At 48.2% G+C, this 22,287-nt stretch overlaps 1 protein-coding gene across 1 annotated transcript; it reads left to right on the plus strand.

The window, feature by feature from the left end:
• The first annotated feature begins 19,107 nt into the window (after positions 1-19,107).
• SLC18A3 (solute carrier family 18 member A3) lies at positions 19,108-21,652 on the plus strand. Its single transcript, XM_040563999.1, has one exon. The coding sequence runs from the start codon at positions 19,108-19,110 to the stop codon at positions 20,704-20,706; it is 1,599 nt and encodes a 532-aa protein (XP_040419933.1). The 3' UTR covers positions 20,707-21,652.
• Positions 21,653-22,287: the final 635 nt, after the last annotated feature.

A 22,287-nucleotide genomic window follows, 5' to 3' on the forward strand; every position in this document is an offset into this window, starting at 1 on the left:
CATAGGAAGGAAGTTGATGGAAAGGTGAAGGACAAGGGCACAGTGGTAAGATCACATTTAGAAACTCCTTCATCTTCCCTATATTTGCATTTGGAAGCATATTCAATTCTCAACTCCAGCAACCTCTTTGACTCAGATCAAGTCTCCTACAGCAGGTGACATACAAGCATCCCAGGTAGGTTACATGCTTCGGAAGAAGTCATCTGGGTTTCATAAACTAGGTCCTTTCAAATAAAAGGCTTGTTTACTCTCATTCCACAGGATTTTTAAAACTTGCACGCTGATACTGTTAAAGAGATTAGCAAGTTAAGCAATTATGTATCATTTCCTCATGAAATACAGGTTAGTTTAATCTTCTTAGGCTCTATTATGGTACTATAGGGCATAGCTATAACATGAAATATTACGTCACATTAAACAAAAGCTCCAAATGTTTTGCTCTCCCTCTTTCCTTTATTTATTTTAGGAAAACAGACTTCGTCATACCTACAGGTTCTGTAATTTGCTTCAGGGACATCCAGAGGCAAATCCAATCACAAAAAAAAACCCACAACCTTTAGAAATTGGCGGAAAGAGATTAATGTTATCATGCAAGTGGGGATACTCCCTGTAATCCTGAAGAAGTTGGCATGTAGTTTTCTAGGATATAAAATGTCACTACTTGTAACTACGAATTGCTGTAGTAGCTCTGCAAGAGATTAAACTCAGAGGGTTAATGAGTTGCAAAGGGCAGTTGTGATAACAGATTGAAGTAGTGCCATCCCATAAGTGACACCCATGTCTACCCAGGGGAATACCCCCAGCCATGCCAGGAACAAAAGCAGCAATATTGTCTCTACAGTGAAAGTTTGCCATTTCTGTATTCTTTGGTAAAGGTAACAGAGGACTGAATAAAGAGAATTTGTGTTGGGATGGAAAACAGTTTTCATCTGTACGCCCATTCTGGTTTGTATTGATTGTTTCTATGTTCCCTACAACTGTTTGTGCAGGTAGTGAATTGTGATAAACTACTAACGAGTCCACTTCTACATAATGATAAAATCATTACCCCACCAGGCCATTTCTAGTAAGAGCAAAATGCTAGAGAGAGGATGGTCCCCACAGGGAAGGATCTGGTGTCCTGAGCACCCATACGTCCATTTAATACTGTGACCTGCCTCCATTTACTGAACCAGTTTGGCAGATGACAGTTTACTGAGTATATTTAAACTAATGGCTGCTAAAGCAGCTTATGTGACATTTTAATCTAGCTTTTCCATAGTCATTTGTAGAATGATTATTGGAAAGGGAAACAGAAAAGAAATTAGGGCAAAACATCCACTAACAGACTCTGAAAATGTGACCATAGCGGATGAAATTACCTGCAGTTACATATACAGATCTGTGGCTCATTCCTTACCGTTAAACAATTTTCCTGACAACTGAGCATTTCTACAGGCCCCTGACTAGAGGCACATTCCCTGTGAGCACACTGCAGACAAGCCCTGGACAGGCTGCATTTCACAAAATTAATTTCATCCTCTGAACAAGGAAATACAAGTCACCGGCATGAATTCCCCTGCCAGCCCCTTCCCTCAAGGAAGAGGATGCATCCAGCAATGGCCTGCTACAATGTGCAGACTGGCTCTCACCACAGACTGCCTGACTTATTTTTTACAGACGTTACATTCTCTTTCACTGTATGGAGGAAGTCTCTTCATGCCTTTTTCCCTTATATAGACACTAAGGGAAATAATGCTGATCTCTTACAGAACACTAAGATCTGTTATTAAATGTACTTATATTATTTTCCTTTACAAGGTCTTCCATATTTTTCTACAGTAGTAAGGCATACCAGACCAAAAGCCAAATCAGTGCAAAATCATTTATCCCCAACACGTCCAACAACCCACGTTGATTCAGCATGTGACAGAAAAGGCTAATCAAAGGACAGCAAGCAGTCACTGCAACAGCAACCGTTAAGTTTACTGCTCCTAATGCCTCAGGTGTGACCTTCTGGTGATTTCCCCAGCTCACGCACTGCAGGCTCACTTACCTACCATGCTGCAAAACTGTAGAAAACGGGACCACATCCAGGTACCATAGGTACCCCCCAACTCCTTCACAGGTCCTCTTCCTGGCATTGCCACTGCTCTTGTAATTATACAATAAACTGACGTTATTTTAAGAGTGAGCATTGCCTAAGTCTGGTGTTCAGATACTGAAATATCCTTACCAACAACAGTACAGACACTGCTTCATAATCAGACACAAAGACCTAGCCCAAGATGTTCTCTGAGGGGACAGGAGCTCAACCCATCAAACACCTGCACCTACACACAGCCCCACAGGGCCAGGAGCCAGGGCTGCTGGCACAGCCCCCTGTGACTGTCCCACAGCCAGACAGCAGATTAAGAGCCCCTGCTCAGGGCAGGGAGTCTGTGACTCAAGACAAAAATACTGGAAGGGATACATAATACAAACAATTACAATTCCTGGGTAACAAGCACTGTCTTTAGTTTCCGGAAGAAAACCCTATTCTGTCAGTATGGCTCCAAAGGTGAAGAGTCAGTTCTCATCACCTGTCACAGCAGGAGAAGAAAAAAAACACCTTTGGGTAATCTCATCCTGGGGATAATCAAGTTAGCTCAGCCTGGCAGACGCTGTGGAACTGAGAAGCAGAAGGAGCAGATGCAGCATCGATGCAGGCAGCCTTTGCTCCTGGGTGGCAGGAGCCATGCCCAGGCTGGAGGTCTCTGCTTGTCTGGGCATCCTGCCTTCCCTCAGCAGTGGCAGCATCTGACTGCTGCAGTAGCTCCCTAAATTACAGAAGAAAATGGTACGATCTGCTTAAACCACAAGACCCACCAGGCAGTGGATTTCTGGGCGATTATCACATACCTTAGGTTGCCTCTAGACTTTAATCACCCAAGAAGTGTGATAATCTGCAAGATTCATGCCCTATGGTGGCTTATCACAGGCAGAAAATGACAGTAATACACAAACAGAGTTGTGTCATCCACACACTTGGATACGTTTCTGGCATGGATCCCAGGACCCACTACATGCCCTCAGTTGGTCACATGCATAAAACAGCTCTCCTCCTTTGCCACTGCTAAAGGTACACCCCAGACATCTCCCAGCGCCACATCAGAGATGTGCTGACTGGGTACTTTCAGGCACAGCTGGGAGATGGAAAGGTCATTCAGTGCTGTGCCACCACTCAAAATAATACCACATTGGAAAGAGCTGCTGAATATAGATCATCAGTCTAATGTTGACGGCACACAGCGGCAGAAAGCCAAGCAGTGGGAAGGGAAAGCCATTGGTCTCTGTAATAATTACTTCCTCACTTTTAGAAATTTCTTTGATGAGCTCGCAGTTGTGGGTAGCTACCATTTCCTTCAGTCTGTGCTGACACTTTAGTACAGGCATGGGCTGTTTCTGCTGGATTTTGAATCAGAGAAGTGGACTAGGCAATTTCCTGCAGAAATCAGGGAGTCATCTCCCAGCACCTATCCAGGCTCTATAAAAAGTGAGGGTGGGTAAGTAAGAACAGAACCAAAGCAATGTTTAAGTCCAAAGACGCCAGCACAAGGATTCCTGAAAACACAGAACATTCTTTGCAAGAAGGCCAGGACACAGAGGTGCGTTTCAGACTGCTGCTCTGCAAGAGTTGCAGGGTCTAAGCCTGGCTGCCCCCTCCATCCAGCTATTTGTCAAATGAGCCCAGCCGTGTCTCAGCTTATTTATTTCCGACTTAAGGCCAGAGCCGTCTATGACACGTTGGAGGGAGGTTTGTTGTCAGTCTCTTCAGGCCAATGGCAGCACACCTCATTGCAGCTTAACCTGCTCTAAGCAGCCCAGACAGAGCAGCTGCTGTTTGCTTTGTGCTCTTGCACAAATGCTGAGGATTTCCCTGTGAAATCTGGATTTGACAAACTGGGAGCAAATAGAGACAGTTGATGACACCCAAGCATCTGAGCAGATTGCCCTTCAATGGAAACAAATGCTACCAGAGAGAAATTTGTTTTTATAGATAACCTAAAAATTTAAGATGTTTGCCAGTTACTAAAGCCATCGTATGAACATTTTTCTCCTGTATTGTGACACATCACAGACATCTCAACAAATTCTGATATGACAATAGGAAAATAAAAATGACAGCGTCACAACCAAACTAGTATGTCTCCATTGATCATACAAGTGTCCCATCCTCAGAAAGGAAACCTTTACAAAGATCCTTAACAATGCTTAGAAGACACAAAACTAAGACTTTCCCATACAAAACTCCTGTTGAAGCAAGTAATTAAGGGAATTCCCATGTGAGGAAGAAATTGATAGATATTCTATTAAGTACAAAGATACCAATACTGTCAAGAAAAGAAGTGAGTCACTTTTTATGAAAAAAATATTGTCTTTTAATACTTAATTCCTCAAATAATTCTACCACTAAATACTTACTATCACCCTACACAGGATCTAGTAAAAAATTTAACATTAGCTATTATTTAAAATATAAAACTATCATCAGTCTTAGAGACATGAAAACAGAGCTGCAGAATTCAGTGTCAGCATACACAAGCCAAAAAAAATATTTGTTAAAGTAGCAAATCAGTGCTTATACTGATAAGCAAAGGAGAATGAACTTCTATATCAAACACACAAGATGCAATAGGAAATATTAAATAAGGGAGTTCTGTCACCCTGTAGGTGGAATTAATTTCTTGATATGCCCCAATAACTGCCTTCTCATTTCAGAGAAGCAAATATTTTTTTACATGCAAAAGGTGGCATCAGATCTTTGTGCTAAGGAATGAAAAAGCAGCAGCTGCTCCACAGCCCAAACGCGAAAATAAAATGTTTTCACACCAAAGACATGCAGAAACGCTGTGCTGTCAGCAACAATAAAATACTAACTAGTAAATAAAAGCGAGTTACAGTAAATAGAAGGAACCCCACTCCCTGCCAGGCTGCATCTCCTATAGCAACTGGCATATGTGCAAAGGGAAATGAAATTCTATCAAATAATGCTCCTCCATCTGCTTATACTCCGCATCTTCCACGCTCTCGTTTTCCTTTGCTGTCAAAGACTTCCCTAAATGCAAGGCAGCTGATAACGAGCTCTAGGGCTGAAATGACAAGGGCTTCCCCCCCCCAATACACGATACCTTTGCACCCCCTACTGGGGAAATGCTCATGAGCAAGCAGCTTTAAGAGGCCCGCCACAGGGCCCTTCTTCCCCCCACATCGCACCCATTTACCTGCTCCTGACTGGTTTTTGTCTTCAGCATTTTATTTCTTTTAGCCTCGTGTCATCATTTCATTTCTGTTCATGATCTCTATTAACTTTAATCGCAGCCAGTGAAGTTTATACTTGGGATTGATTAATACTAAGGGGAAACTCATCTCAGTTCCTTATTTTATGATCACATTCTTCTACAGTCACTCAGTTCTCTGCTTCTCTTAAGGAAGGAAGCCTTATGCTGGATACAAAGGCTATTTAAAAAAAATACTAGCAATGAATCATCATATAACATGCTGGGAGGGCAAGCATTTGCTAGCTACTGGAAAATGGGCGTTTTCTGTGGACACACGGAGAGCACTGGGGCAGACTCTGCAGCAAGGACAGGGAGCTCTCGTCTCTAACCTTGACTCTTTCCCGTTAAGTTTTTCAGCAGCATATCACAGTATGATGGTTTTACTCTTATCAGTATAACTTTTCACATAAATAGTAATCCAAGGGAAAGTGTGCATGCTACTCAGAAGATACATTAAAATAAAAGCATTCAGGAAAGTTCCTAAAGAAGTTGGATATTTGGTTATTGCGGCTTAGCAAGTAAAGATGGCAATAAACTCATTTTTAAAGAGCATCTCTGCTATTACATTTATAACCAGAAGGTGGCATTACATTGCCACAAATCTGCTCCAAGTGCGCTTAACTGTGCTGTTCACCAGAGCCTAGCAAGTCCTGGGCTCTTCACGCACCCACAAATCTGCCATTGAAGCTACCACTGCTGCAAACTCCTGAGAATTAGAGGAATAAAACCAATTACCCACTCATGCTACACTGGTAACCAAAATGCTTCGTTTCTTCCCTCCTGTCTGTTCCTCCTGTACATCTGCCCTGGCTTTTCTGGAAGACCACTGAAACCACAGACCCCACGTCCAGTCCCAGTGGTCTATTTTCCCTACTGCAGCGTAAGATCCCTTTGCATCCACACATAAATTGAGGCTGAATGAGGAGAAGGGAGGCAGGGTCTGAAAGTTTATGATCAGGGGACTAACAGCCCATTTGCCAGACTCTGCACCTTCTCTGGAAACAGTTACTGGGTCAACAAATCGAGTCAAAGTGCAGTACCACCACCGTGAAGCTCCACTAGGGGCTGAGGCAGGGCTGCACCATTTCCTGCATGCTCCAAGGGCACCCAGCTTGCTGTGCCCGTTACAGGCACACCGTCCTCTGCCTGTAACCACAAAAACCGCAGCAAAACTCAGTGAGTGTTGCTCTACGGGACTGCACCTCCAAAACAGACTGCTGACCCCAAGCAGGTGCAGCAACTAGCAGTGTTAAATAATAAGTACACTACTTAACATACATTTAAGACGCTGTAGACAATACCCAAGGACTGGCATCTATATTTAAAGGGTCATTGCAGATTCTGATCCCTCATTTTCTTAATGATAGTATGAAATTCAGATGATACTGCAGTGGCAGAATTCCCACCAACCTCCACCAGGCAGGTTTTATCTGTTTTTCGCATTGATAACATGCAATCCTGCCTTATACCAGCAGTGGAGCAGCACCTCAAACTCAGAGCAGTTTCAGAGGAATAGGTTCCTGTGACCTTCACCACTTATACCACCTCCAAAGAAAAGGCAAAACTACAGGAATCTGGGGGGTGGCTGGATCCCCTGCAGGTGTCCAGCAAGTCCAAGAGCCAGACTTCCACCTTGCCTCTCCTACAGTGTTTCCCTATAAATTTAGGGATGCGTTCTTACTGACTACCCTGACAGAGAGTTCCCAGGTTTTACTGAGAGAGCTTATCTCCTCCACAGCCTGCAGCCCTGAGTACCATGGAAGGCATCCCAGGTGCACAAGCTTATATTGAAAGCATCTCCCGGATGGCTGAGGTTTCAGAAGAAAAAAATAAACGTACACACACATCTGCCCACTTACATAAAAAATGACCTCGGAGCCTTGAAAGTTTCCTCCATGTGGAGGAGTTGAGCAGGAGGCTCAATTCCCTCCTGCACTGCTCCAGATCTGCCCTGCTCCCCTCGGTCCCAAGGATGCCACGCACCCCTGAGCAGCGGGACACCACGGGGCAGGCACAGCTCCAGCTACACCTCCAGCTGCCTGTCGTGGAGGCAGAAGAGCTGTCCTGTGACATGAAAAGAAGAGGTCAAAGGGAAGCTGGGAATACCCCAGCAACACTTACCCCCGTACTGTGTGCGAAGTGAACAGCAGGGAGTGGAGCAGCACTAGAGGGACCCGCAGGCACCGCTTGCCAGGCCCCTAGCCATCCGAGCTCAGCACAGTGGCAGGATTTCCGAGCAGGCTGCAGCAGACAGTGGTCCTGCTCCCCTCAGCCGTGTCCCCGCCCAAGTCACAGCCACGCCACGCTCTGAAGGAGCAGGCTTTGCTGCCCCGGGACTAGCTGCCTCTCAGCTCACAGCATGCCAACAGTGCGCTGGCCATGAGCAGTTGCCATCTCAACACAGACTCTTGTGTTCTGCCAAGAGGAATTTTAAAACTATACATGTTTTGTTTTTATTTAAACTATGAGAGCACAACATGCTTATTTCATTTTCCATTTTTAATGAGTTTGGTCGTATTCTTTTTTTAATGAATTCTTACTTTATTTTGTTACCCCACCCCATGCAAAAAGAGCATGGCTAGGAGAAGAAATTGATGTTTACTAAAATGTACAGAAAACAGTAAATAGACAGTAAGTTGCAAAATGGAAGTATTGGCATGCTGAGTGTTTAGAGCATGTTGTTGTTGGAGAAGGGGATCCCATGACAGACACTTACGGAAAAGCTAAGCTTTGCCAACACCCATGTGGAAGCCAAGACAAGCTGAGTATGTGCATGCAAAGGGAAGGAAACTTGAGAAATGAAACTGAGGTTTGGAAGAAGCCATTCGGGCTGCCAGTCACCTGTATCTGTGCAGCCTCCTGACAGTCCACAAGCCCGTGCATCCTTTGCCTGGGACCTGGTGGTGGAGGCACAAACAGAAGACAGACCGAGTCCAGCTCTCAGCATGGCACAAGCTGGATGTCAAAAGCCTTATCTGGACTGACGACTTAAACACAGGGTGGAAGGGTAATGTATGAATGCTACTACTGCTGCCTGAGAAGATTTAAGGAAGGAAGAGGTCTGGAGTAGACAGCCAAAAGCAGGTAGTTCTGATCAAAAGCACAGCGATGCTCAATTTGTAGCACGTGAAACTACTGAAAGATTGAGTACTTGGAGACTGAGGGAAATGCAGAGGGAGCCCCTGGAGGGGAACCATATTTCAGCAGGTCATGAGCAAGCCAATAATGATTTCCACTTCATTTGTGTGCACACTAAACATACTTAGCATTACTTCAGAGGCTGGGGTCAAAAGTTCGATGAATATAGATCTTTGCTGAAGGCATTGTGCTCACAGAGGCACCTGGATCCCTGCTACAGGGGGTCAGAGCCAGGTTTGCACTACCCCTTACCCCTGCCCTGGGATGTTTTCCCAGCTGAGATCCATTACACAACAGCATACAATACTTAAGCACCTCTCTCCTTCCAGAAGACACCCACACCTCACTCCTTGTTAGCAGGAAAAATTGTTTCCATACACATAACTGGCACTCTGAGAATCAGCCACAAAGCTTATCTTGCTTATTGCCTCACTGCCAGGATGCTTCAAAACAGCAAATGGGAAGCATAAAAGCAGGGCTAACATTTATTTTGGGATCTTGCAATAGCCTTTCCATGGTACCAGTACCCTGGGCCAGCAAGAACCTTCCTTTGCTCCAGATCCTCTTCAGAGCACCTTCCAAAAACATATCCAAGTACAGCGCACATGCACACACACACATACTCACTCATACATATGAGGGAGGGGGGGAAGGATAGCCAACTCTATCACCCATCAGGTAAAGGCAGATAATTACAGAAGGGCACTAACGCTGGCCAGTGCCTGAAGCAGAGAGCACGAATAAGCGTGTTGCAATAAACCAGCACACCCACGTGCTCTCTGTGGTGATGCCTGCACTGCAGTTGATGCCTTCACACAGCTTTCAACATCCACCATTTCATGCCATGCAGTAGGACACTCATTTTCCAGGTAGAAACACCCGGTCTTGGGGATATCCCCATGGGGCTTAACATGCGATCTCACCTTTTGCTCTTAAAAAGGGAACCAGAACGAGAGCAGAAGTGGTTCCGTGCTTGGTTTCTGTGAGCCAGCCTCCTACCTAGCAGCTCCAGCAAGCCTTGGAGTTCAATTGACTCTTAGCAGGCTATGAGAACTCACAAGTGTTTCAGACTATTTGCAAGACAAGAAAGATACAGCACATCCATGTGGAAAAGGAATCAGGCTGTCTCCCATATACTTTCCCTTCTGCTTTGTCCCTCTCTTGGTCTACCCCCATAATTTGGGGAGTGCAGCATTTTGGTCCCCAAGACACTACATTTGCAAGTGCACCGATAAGAAGAGCACTTAGAAGCCACAGGAGTCGGGCACCAAATGGGTTCCATTTCACATCACATTTTATAGGAAGCTTTGGACCAGCCTCATTACCCTGATGAGGAAGCCGCAGATGCCTGCTTACAGACATCCATCACCTTTGTCCCTAACCCTGGGGCAGCCCCACAAGAAGCCAGCGTGCCAGCCCCAGGAGCAGTGCAGGCAACCATTGCCACGGCCTCTCTGGAAAAGGGGGCTGCTGCACCCTTGGCTGCTTCCCTGCTTGCCTCCCCGCTCTGCTTCAGCAGGGAAGCAAGTGTCAGCACTGAGCCAGTTTGCCCGGCCCCCAGAAAAGCACTTAGCAAAGAAAGGTCTGCCAGCTGATCACTTAGCTCCTTGGCAACACTGATAGCATTTTAACCTCACCCTTTAGGCTTTGGTGGCCTCAGTAATATCAATCCCATGTGCTCTGAGATGCACGGTGGAGTTCCCCCGTACCTTCACAGGGATGGCCCTTCAGTGATCCCTTTCTGCTCTGGTAGCATTTGGCTGTTCCTGCTTTTGGGTAGGCTGGCACAAAGGTGACCTGCAAGCACCAATTCCTGTCTGAGGAAGGTAACATAGCTGCACCAAAAAAGAGAGCCAAGAGCACAGCCACAGTGTTGTGAGAGTCTCTTTGATCCCTTGGCTTTCTTGTCTTTCTGCAAAGCACACCCAGGTGACAGAGACTCTGATGACTCACTGAGGTTCAGCACATAGTTCAACTCTTCACACAGAAATAGCAGCACAGGGGAAGATCTGTCACCCTGAGGTTCACTACACCAGCTATGTTTTCCAGCTACAAGTAGCCTCATAGAAAAGTCTTCCAGGGAGGCAGAGGCTCTCAACGTCCAGAGAAACCTCATGCAGACTCAAGGGAAATGGAGGACCAGAACCTTTCATTAACTTGCACAGGGCTTGGCTGAACAGGATTCAGGTACTGAATACCAAAAAATGAATCCGCCTTCCCCAGCCAAGGATCCTCTTGAACTTCAGTAGGAGCTTGCAATGCATGCTCTAAGGATATAAGCCTAATAGAGTCACATTATCAGTTTGATTTTCTGCATGTAAGGAGAGAAAACTAAAAGAAAAACTTACTCCTTCTCTTTTCTTGAAGAAACTTTTCCTTTTTTTTTATATTACATAATTAAATCCCCCATAATGACCACTGCAATCTAAACCTAATAAGCGCGAGTTTCTGTTTTCCACTGGTAGCCATTTGTACTGCTTGATTTAGGCAACTCACTAAAGCATAAGAGGAACATTGCAAGACAACCTTCTTGAGGCAGTGGATAAGAAAAAAGCTTACCTAAACAGTATTAAATCACTACAATCAATTGCATCCTATTGCTTATGCTCCACTGCCATTGGCAGGAAAGGCACAAGCTGGGTTATTTACACACGCATGTACACCAGTGAGCTCATTCACACACAGCTGCTTTCCACCTCAGAGCAATGAAAATTAATAATAAAAATAATTAAACCTCAGCAGCCTTCAAGCATATGGGAGCCTAAGAGCCCCAGAGCCAGATCCTCAGAAAATGCATCAGGATCCTCATGAGAGAGATTGGGGCCCGGCTCCTGCAGGGCTTGGCTGCCAGAACTGCCACGGCGCCTGGTCGTCACGCTCCAGCGATAGATTACCCCGTGGTATCGACCCCCCTGCTCTGGGTTAATTCTTTTAATTGTCTCAGCACATCTTTTCCCATTAGGCTGATGTAACTTGTTTAAGCATACGCAGATTGATTTATGACAGCACTAGGGACATTAATCAGATGCCTGCTTTCCAGTTAATGCGCGCTCTGTAAGAGAGGCAAGACAATAGTCTCCTGTACGGGAGCTCTAGCCTTTTGCCTTGAAATCAAGCAAAGCCTCACAGCGAGAGCAGAATTACACCACGCTAAGAGGAGATGGCTCCCACCAGTGCAGCGGGTAAGGCAAGGTCATTGCCTCCTGCTCTTGATTCTCAAGTGCCATCTTCTTTAAATATAGCTGCAATCAAGGAAGTGGAAGATATCTTTGAGTTCACTGTTAGGAACTTATTGGAGCCCATTGAAATCCTAAAACCTCATCAGGAGGCAAAGGGTTCCCTTCAGACATAATCCCATTTGTCTCCATTTAAAGAGGCACCTTCCCTCCTAGCACATGTTCGACATCTTTTAGCTCACCGCTGTGTGCTCCCTGCATTCCCCTCTCACTGCAGTAATGTGCATGGTGCAGAAGGCTGCACAAAACAGCTTTCTTTTCCACACATACAGTTTAGGTCATGCAATGTGCACGGCAGAACATTCAGATAGCAGGGAGATAAGTAAAAGACGGGTGTTATATCAGGGTTCTCAATAGCACCAAAAAAGATTGGAAAACCCTTAGGAAAAAAACAGGAGATCCTGCAAACCCACAGGACTTCTCATTTTATCACTGTGCTCAAAATTAAATCAATTGGATGCATTCAGTAAGAAAGAATGTCATGCAGGTGTCACCATCTCACTGAACAAGAAAGAAAATTTGTCCCCCTACACTCATGCTTCTACAAAAAAAGGAAAGGGAAATGGAAGAAACACACACTTTGCCAAAGCGTGGAAGAAAACAAGTTCTGATTCTGACTCTAACCTACATAACCAGACGCTGTTTGGAATCACAGCCAGGACACACCAGGCTCATCACTTTTTGACAGCAAATCCCATGCATTTTCCCCACCAGCAACAAGGCTCAGATCAGGGACTCTCTCATCTCATCCTCCCGGGTGCTCCCCCCATCACCCAGCCTGTCCTGCCCCAGTTAGCAGTCAGACTTCGCTCCCCTCACACCTGCAAATACTTCAGACAGCCTCTGGTACCATTCCTAAACACAAAGTTCCTGGATGTGCTGACAAGCCTCAGCACTTCTTAAGAAATTCATTCCACCTATGACCTAGACTTCTCCAATCCATGGGGAGAGGGGGAGGAACTTACCTAATAATTTCTTTAGAATGCAAATGTGTTCTCTTGAATCAAGTTCCAGCCCCAGCTCAGCCCCTTTAAACACAGGGGAAGGAAAGCCAACTTGGACAACACCAAGCAAACTGCCTGGAGCCCGCTAGCAGTGGCCTCACAGCCCCAGGCTAGGGCCAGAGCTGCCCTAGGCAGGGGGTAGGACGCACCCCTAGACCAGCACCGCCTGCCGCCCTGCTCCAAGCCCAGCTCTCACCCAGCAAGGGTCTCCAGCAGCATGAGCCCCACAAGAGCTTTCCCAAAGCTCTGTATCAGCATAGGCACTCCAGGGAAGAAACGGGAGGTGGAACTGACACTAGCTGTCCACACTTTTGGCCCAGGCAGGAAGGCAACAGGAGGTGCCTGGCCCCTGAGAGCCAGCTGTGGCAGCCCAGGTTTTCAGAGCCAGGTGGCAGGGAGCATTTGCAGTGAGTTCTTGGAGAACAACCCTTGTGCTGAGAGCAACTCACATTTTCAGACAAAATAAGTGAGACAATTGTAAGAATATCCTTAGAAGATTCCTGAGCAAAGACAAAAAAAAAAAAAAAAGTTATATAATGTATTATTAATTATGGATTATTAATTCAGTTCTACTCAAAAATATCAGAGGCTGCTTTGATAGATCTAAAAGCACCAGCAGGAGCTACTGCCCTTTGTGCCTTGCTAAGAGGCCTCACTAAAAGCCACGTGGACTAAAAGGGCCACGTGGACCATATGCTGCTCTGAAACAGCACTGACACAGAGCTCCACAGATACTGCAGGTGACAAAAAGCACGGTGAAATCACTACCTTCACTTTTCTGCCTCCGCCCACAGTTTGTCCCAGGTCCCCACTCCAACAGCAGCTTCAAGCCAGCACACTCTTGTCCTATCCTCCTTAATGGGGTCAGACACAGCTTTATGCCTTCCTGAGGAACCAGCCCTGATGCACACCTGCTGTGTCTTCCTAAATTTGTGTAAATTTTCCTAATCCTACACATCTGCAAGTACCGATAAGGTGGCTTCAATCTCCACTAATTTTATCTATGCTGTGAAAAGGAGCATTTTCTCCCCTTGTACTCGAGTGTTTTTCTGTAGTTCACAATTCAAAATGTTTTTCAAACTATTCAAAACGTTAACTCAAAGGATGAAAGCTTTTTATGAATGTAACTTCTGTGAATAAAAGAATGCATGAGAATAGATGGGCGAGACCAGTGACAAATTCTGCCTCACAGCCTCACCTAACACACCTACAATATATACACGAGTAAATATCTAAGGCACAATAATTATTCTAGGTTTATCCTCTTTGAATTTTGTAAGTCACATGGAAAAGTGGGAGCCGTGACAATGTTACGTTGTTTGCCCCCAGAGACCAGTACCCATTTCATACTTTACTCAGAATTGTCTTCTTCGTGATAATTTTGTAGAAAGGCATTACTAAAATTGCCAGATGCCAGAGCTTTTCTTAAGAGACAGTGAAATTTCACTTAGATAGTATGAAGATATAAGCTGACTTGTATCCTGTCACTGGGATATGTCACAAAATAATATATTGTGCAAACATGCTTCTATTTCTTTGCCAAGAGATTTGCCTCCCTGTTTAAGTAAAACATTCATATGCGATTCATTCTGCTTGGGACAATGTTGATCCCTTTACAGATTACCAAACTAAAACATTTGACAGGTTATTCGAAATATCCTTCTGTAGCCAGCAGAACAAAAATGCCCAGCATGATGGAAACGTACATTTAAACTGTCAGCAAATCAGATTGCCAATGTGACACTGCTTTTAAAGCAACAGAAACTATCTATGAGTGTGCGGAAGATGTGTCTCCTGCTGTCTCAGTTCTGAGAGGCTGTTAAGCAACAGGGAGCTAATGAGGAATTTGATTTGGACTACAGTAAAGCCCCAAAAGGTGAACAGATGTGAGCAGCTACCAGAGAAACATGCTAAGAATCAGTAGCGTCAAAACATACCTCAAGTTCCTGCGCACTGAAAAATTAGATGAGAAATGAATGCAGGCATGAACTTGAAGGTTTTTGGAACAAGAATAGATTTTGTATTCTTAAAATTGAAAAGCTGAAAATGGTGTCTTTGGAGAAGAAACAATACTTCTCCAGTTGGTTGTGGAACATTTTGACAGGCTTCCTCAAAGGAGCAAAGACAAGGTAGGACAAAAATGATGCCAAAGAGCTGGGAAGAGAAGCGGTCATTGGGAGGGGAAGAATCTTCCCAGGTCTTATAGCTGCTTCTTGCATCTCAGAGATGGATACCATGCAGCATTTGTAGTCCTCACCTAGCCTGTGACTGACAGAGCAAATGTCTGAAGGATACGAAGACGAGACAAGGACAGATTAAGGCGACACACAGAGCAGACACAGGCATAACATGAACAAAACAGGAAAAGAAATTTCAGACTGAACATTAGGAGACTACTCAAGTCATGAATTTTATTGGACAGCAAAGTATTCTCTAAGGGGGGAAGTGGAATTTCCATTGGCTCAGCCATTTAGAAGTAGAGGTATGTCCTGCAATTTCAGGGTTGGAAGCCACGCTATAATTCAATAGCTCTCTTTTAACTCTAACTGCATAACTGTCTATTACAACTAACAAGAACATCAAGTATTGCTGGAGCTACCATAAGCCTAGGCATAAACCCTTGAATTACTTTCTATCTTCTTCTCATCTATTTTTCTGCCTCTCTCTAAGCATTACTGCCAAAGAGTGAAGCAGCATGAAGTATGGGTGCAGTGTAAAAACAAAACAGATCATTCACCATTCCTTGAAAAAAGCGTTAGGACAACCATTTTTAAAAAGAGGTTTTGCTTTATTAAACACAGCTTTCACAGAAATGGATGGGCACACTTTCACATACAGCCCCCATCCCTCATCACATCTGTCCCACGCATGAAGTTTTGACTTCAGGAATACATTACCATGGACAGGCTGTCCCTGGGGGCTTACACCAAAAGCCCGTCAGACGATGGGGCTGAGGCTCATGCCCCCCGCACTGCCGACCAGAGCTGCCCAGCAGGCACCGAGCCCTGCCTGCCCCCTCAGTGCCACCCCATGGGCACCACCAGCCATGGGATTTGCCAGCCCCTGCCAGGACTCCCTCTTTCCTCTGCTCTCCAAAGCTCCTGTGTGTGTTTTTCTGTGCCTGTAGCCTCACTCGTGTGCCTGTCTGCCTTTGGAAAGCAGACTGTGGTGCCTAGCAGGAAGGGCAGGAAGCTCAGCTACCACTGGCACACAGGAATACACGGCTTTTGCCTAGTGGCCAAGGCAAAATGACTGATGTTTTCTCAATAATTCCACTCATGCGATAATTTATTGGTTTCTGTTTGACAGCCCCACTATTTCATGCACAGAAATGCATCTGAAACAAAGCTCCTGTAAATGGACTTTACCTTCTATCTTCTTCCTTTTCCCTTATCACACTTCTAAAGATTTTAACATACTTGTCAAAGTAGGTGAGCCTCTACTCTGGACAAGATCAGATAAGCAGATCTTTTAATCGGAAATGATGTAGGAGAGAGACACATAATTAGTTTAGCACTAAGTGCTAAAAACTATCACCATACCCTTAAGAGGACAAGCTCTCTGTTGCAAACATTAAGTACTTGGGCTATTAAGAGAATTAATATTTTGCAGATATGAGGAACTCTAACTCTGAGTCATTGTGTTTGGACTCCTCCTATCAGAAAGTTGTTCTCCTGTGGAAGGAAGACTTTTAAGGACACCCAATTAACTTAAGCCCATTGCTGACAGCAGGCTGCATCATAGCAGTTGTTGCTTCTCTCTCTCTGTAAAATCATCCTGATACTGCATCAAAAACAACTGTCATTCCAAAGTGCAAGGACTATCAATTCCGTAGGTAGCAGGACAAGCAGGCACAGACTGTATATAGCCATTTTTTCTCTTTCGGTACTCATTTATTTTGATTTTTGGAGAAAAAACTTTCTCATTTTCCGAAATTCCCAACATAGGTAGATCTCTCTTCTAAAGCTAAATTGAGTGTTAGAAGTGGGACCAGTTGGTCTTTCTAAATCCCCCTCTCCCTGCATGTTCAACTCTAACTGATATCATCATCAGACTTGTACGTTTATATGCTTATACATGTGTTATATATTTTCTGTTGTTTCTGAAACCATGAAGATCCTAAACGTAATTTCCCTTCCTGGGTTCTGGGCCTTTTGGGACTCAAGAATAAATTCCTGTATATGGCAAAGCAGTTATCATGACCTGCATTTTACTTCATCTACAGTGTCTAGAACAAAGAAAGTAGTAAGAAGTCCTGGTGCAGTCAACTCTGGTCTTTCTACAAACCTAAACCCTTCTCTTTCTCCTTGCCATTAAAAGTGGCTTTCCAAAACTGCTTGTTATGCACCAGAGGACGAATGAATTACATCACCTCCTTCATGTTCCTCCACTCAGACCAAATAAGCATTACATCTTCTATGCTTTGGGATAAAAGAACAAAATTTTAAAAGTCATCTCATCTCACCCTGCAGTCCCATCCCAAATATAATTATAAGTTTCTAAGCCAAACACCAGGGAGAAGTTTTTTTTTGTTGTTGCTTTTTTTTTAATTTACTGTTGGTCCATCAACTCTGGCCACCTTTGAAGGTACATTTCCTCCCCATTAGTTCCATCTAGTCAAAGAACCTCACGTAGTGATGACGCATCTCTTGTAGATAAGGGTATCCACTGATTTGATTTACTAAGAAGGCTAAATTTATTATGCAACATTTTACAAGTATAATTCTGCTTTCCCTTGATGGTAATAAATTCGATATCAGTTCCCCTGAGACAAGAGAACCAGTCCCTTTATTATCCAGACATGACCCCCAGAGCCAGATTCCGTTTTAGAGACGGGAAATAGCCATATCTCTGATTAAAAGGGAAACTTTAATCAAATAAAGTGCCTCATCAAGCAAGAGCCAAGATTCCAATACTCCTGACTGCAGCACAGCAACGATCCAAAGTCACATCTGCCCCCAGCCCATTACCACTTACTGCAAACGTGACATCCATCCCAAACAGGAGGTACAACCGTCAGGAGTTTCCGTGTCATCCCAGGAGCTGCTCTGCCAGTGCCCTGCAGAAACATGTTCTCGGGCTGCCCCCCAGGCTCTGTTCAAAGACCCGAGGAAGATGGGCTTTGGGGCGTTTGGGTACGTTTTTGCGCATCTAGATCAGTTTCAAGGGTGACAAGTAGCCTGAACCATGCAGCCAAGTGCAGCAGCCCTGGCCTTCAGCTCAGCACCCTTCCAGTCAGACTCTTCTATTCTCTCTGCTCCTACCCTCTGAAGCAGGCTTTTGGAGCGTTAGGATACTGGCTCCTTCAGAGTCCCAGCTCGAGAGCTCTGTCCTTATTGTCAGTGGTGTATTTCTGTAGTTTTACATCGGGCAACAAACAAATACGGAATAACAATAGCAACGACAATATGGATGTCCTGGGGTACTATGAAGTGTGCTTTAAGCCTCCACTCGTGTGTAAGCACAATTCTGTATGCCACTCCATGCAGAGATCTGTCTTAAAGTCTTGTTGGTCATCTAGACAGTTCTCTTGCAACAGAGCAAGACTCTGCAACTGACAGATAAATCACCTCCCTTTCAGCTGCGGAAGCCCAGCTACGCAAGCAAATGAAGGCGCCCGAACTCCACATCCACCCAGGAACCGCTGGGCTGGGAGATCCAGTCATTTCACAGAGTCTTCGGCAGATAGCCCCCTTGGATCAGCCCACGTGTAACGTTTCGGTTACGGGAGTAACGAAATTTCCCCTCTGCTTCGTGGGGAAGCCACGAAGCAACACCGAAGCCGCTGCGCTGAGCGATGCCGCCCGCCCCGCGGGGCTTCCAGCCGCAGCCCCGGCCGGGCACAGCTCGAGGAGCCGGTAACGGCCCGGCGGCCGGCGGCTCGTCTCGGCTGTCTGTCCGTCCGCCTGCCTGCCCGGGCGCTACGCTGGACGGGCACGGCCTCGGGCTCTGCCCCCTGCCGCGCCGCGGGGACCCGGGACGGTGTCGGAGGGGCCGAGCCGTCGACGGGCGGCCGCCGACCCGCGGAGGCTCCGCGCTGCCGCGCCGTCGGGGCGGCGAGAGCACCCCTGGGGGCGGGCGGGCAGGGCCCCCCCGTGCCGGCCGGCCCCGCTGCCCCCTTCCCGCGGCCGCTGGGCGCCGCGCGGCGGGGCGGGGCGCGGCGGGCGGGCGGGGGGGCGCGGGTGGGGTTTCGGTGCGCGGCGCTTATTAGTGTGGTGATGGAGGGACGGCCCCGCCGAGCCGCCTCGCAGCGGCGGCGGCGGCGCGGGCTGGCGGCGGCCGCGGGGAGGTGAGCGGCGGCGGCGGCTCGGGCGGCGGCGGCGGCGGAGGAGGAAGAAGAGGGGGAAGAAGAAGAGGAGGAGGAGGAGGCGGCGGCGGGGCCCCCCCGCCGTGCCCCCTGCGGGCGGCGGCGGGGCGGCGCTGCCGGCGATGGCGGAGGCAGAGGCGGGGGCGGCGGGGCGGGCGCGGGCCGCCGTGGCGCGGCTCTCGGAGGCGGTGGGCGAGCGGCGGCGGCGGCTGGGCACGGCCATGGGGGAGGCGCGGCGGCAGCGGCGGCTGCTGCTGCTGGTGGTGTGCGTGGCGCTGCTGCTGGACAACATGCTCTACATGGTCATCGTGCCCATCGTCCCCGACTACATCGCGGCCATGCGCGGCGGAGGGGGCGCCGCCGGCCCGGCCGCGCCCGCGGGGGCCAACGAGAGCGGCGGCGGCGGCGGCAACCGGAGCCTGCTGCCCGCCCGGTACCCGCCGGCCACGGGGGGCAACGAGGACGTGCAGATCGGCGTGCTGTTCGCCTCCAAGGCCATGCTGCAGCTGCTGGTGAACCCGCTGAGCGGCACCCTCATCGACCGCGTGGGCTACGAGTTGCCGCTGCTGGCCGGGCTGGCCGTCATGTTCCTCTCCACGCTCACCTTCGCCTTCGCGGCCAACTACGCGACGCTGTTCGCGGCGCGCAGCCTGCAGGGGCTGGGCTCGGCCTTCGCCGACACGGCCGGCATCGCGCTCATCGCCGACCGCTACTCGGAGGAGCCGGCGCGGAGCCGCGCCCTGGGCACGGCGCTGGCCTGCATCTCCTTCGGCAGCCTGGCCGCGCCCCCCTTCGGCGGCGTCCTCTACCAGTTCGCCGGCAAGCGGGTGCCCTTCCTGGTGCTGGCCGCCGTCTGCCTGCTCGACGGGCTGCTGCTGCTCGCCGTCGAGCCGCCCTGCGGCGCCGGGGCGCGGGCCAACATGCCCGTGGGCACCCCGATCCACCGCCTCATGGTCGACCCCTACATCGCCGTGGTGGCGGGCGCGCTGACCACCTGCAACATCCCCCTGGCCTTCCTGGAGCCCACCATCGCCAACTGGATGAAGGAGTCGATGGGGGCCAGCGAGTGGGAGGTGGGCCTCACCTGGCTGCCCGCCTTCTTCCCCCACGTGCTGGGCGTCTACGTCACCGTCCGGCTGGCCGCCGCGTACCCGCACCTCCAGTGGTTTTACGGGGCCCTGGGCATGGCCATCATCGGCGCCAGCTCCTGCCTGGTGCCCGCCTGCAGGAATTTCGGGCAGGTCATCGTTCCCCTCTGCGGCATCTGCTTCGGCATCGCACTGGTGGACACGGCCCTGCTGCCCACCTTGGCCTTCCTGGTGGACGTGCGCCACGTCTCCGTCTACGGCAGCGTCTATGCCATTGCGGACATCTCCTACTCCGTGGCGTACGCCCTGGGGCCCATCGTGGCCGGCCAGATCGTGCACACCATGGGCTTCGCGCAGCTCAACCTGGGAATGGGGCTCGCCAACGTGCTCTACGCCCCTGTCCTCCTCTTCCTCAAAAACGTCTGCCAAATGAAACCCTCTCACTCGGAGAGGAACATCCTCCTTGAAGAAGGACCTAAGGGACTCTACGACACCATCAAAATGGAGGAGCGCAAAGGCGTGGGCAAAAGCCTTCGGCCAGTGGGTGAGACAGAGGAGAATGGCACGGACTCTTACCACAGAGACCTGGCAGGGGTGTCTGAGGAGGACTCGTCAGATTACGAGTACAGTTAGGTTCTCCCACGCAACCTGGGAACAAGGAGGGACGCGTGGGAGAGGGGAAAGGAGGGGGATGAGAGTATTACTGCGTTCTGTTTCTGTACCGACGTGCAATATATACAGTTTAACCTTTGTCATGATGTAATGGCTTTCTTCTTCTAGACTTATTTTAATCGGTATTTCCTTCAGCATTCTGGCGAGGTGTGTCTGGGGGGGCAATCCTGAAGAAAATTATCACAGTGATCATTGGCCTAAGTCTAGGGGGGGTCCTTCCAAAACAAACAAACAAAAAAAAAATAACAACAACAACCAACAAAAACCAGCCTCGTAGCTGGGATATAATTGTGCAAAGTTTTCTCGAGCTGAAACTGTGTGACATAATGTATATCTGTAAAAAAAAAAAATAGAAAAGCAAAAAAGTCTGTGTAAAATTTCAAATGGTGTATTCAGGGACTTAATAAATCTGGTGTACATATACTTAGATTTTCAGTTGGTTTCATATATTTAAGAAGAGCAACAACTATCACAATGTCTTGTTCTTCCTTGGGAATAAACTGAAGTATTGTACTTTTTTTTTTCTCTCTTGTGCTGCTCTCTGGTAAGTGCAATATGCTGTATTATGTTGAAGTCCGAACTACAAGAATAATAGAACCTGAATAAATGGAACTGAAGGGGATCGATTGTCTTTGTTTCGTTGTTGTGGGCTGCTCGAGGGAGGGAGCTTGGTTTTACTCAGTGTAACCCCTACGGTAACAATTCCTCCTAACACCGATCGCATCGGGTACCAAACTGCCCAGCAGGAAAACCCCGTAGGAAATGCTCTCGTTCATTCTTTAAAACATACGTTAACGGGGCCGAGCAAACAACATTGCACTGCCAACACGCTGGCCGTCGCCTAAAAACGGCCCCGTGGTCCCAACTCGTACTCTCACACGAATTTAATTTTAATTTTCCCGATCATGAATTGCAAACGTTCCGCAGGTCACACTGCCAGCAGCTAGCAATGCAGCACCGCAAAACGCTTTTCGTGGTGCTGAACGCTGCCGCGATCGCACTGAACGCGCCCAGCGCAGCCGGTGGGGGTTAAAGAAAACAAAGAAAAGCGGGGAGAAGGGCTTGGGCAAACGGTCGCCAAAAGTGGAAGCCTTCGATCCATCCGCAACGGAACCTGGGCGCGTGTTTTGCTCTGCAAATTTCTTTTGAAATAAACCAAAATCGTTTATTTTAATTCCTACCTCGTTAGGAAACGAAATAAAAGACTTAATTGTCGAGAGAAGCAAAGCACAGACACGAACAGCCGCGGCAACTACTGAAGGGCTTTCAGCCGTCCCCGGGGAGCCGGGCGCGGCGGAGGAGCTGCAGCCGAGCCGCCCGGGACGCGCAGCCCCGCAGCTCCCGTCGGGGCGGCCGCGCCGCCGCTCCCGGGGAGCAGAGCTCCCGAGAACAGCGCGGCGGCGCCTTGACACGGCGGGGCTAGCCGAGGGCAACGGAGCCGAGCCCCGTTCCCCTAACCCGCGGCCTCCCGCTTCGCGGTGCGCTGCAAGCCGGGCGGTGCCGTACGGCCCGGGGCCGGGCCCGACGCTGGCGATGCCCCCC

Source organism: Cygnus olor, chromosome 7 (genome assembly GCF_009769625.2).
Source record: "Cygnus olor isolate bCygOlo1 chromosome 7, bCygOlo1.pri.v2, whole genome shotgun sequence".
Taxonomy (NCBI): domain Eukaryota; kingdom Metazoa; phylum Chordata; class Aves; order Anseriformes; family Anatidae; genus Cygnus; species Cygnus olor.

Bases quoted from the DNA above. Each gene is read 5' to 3' on its own strand.
- SLC18A3 (XM_040563999.1), top strand. From the start codon at position 19,108: ATGGCGGAGGCAGAGGCGGGGGCGGCGGGGCGGGCGCGGGCCGCCGTG.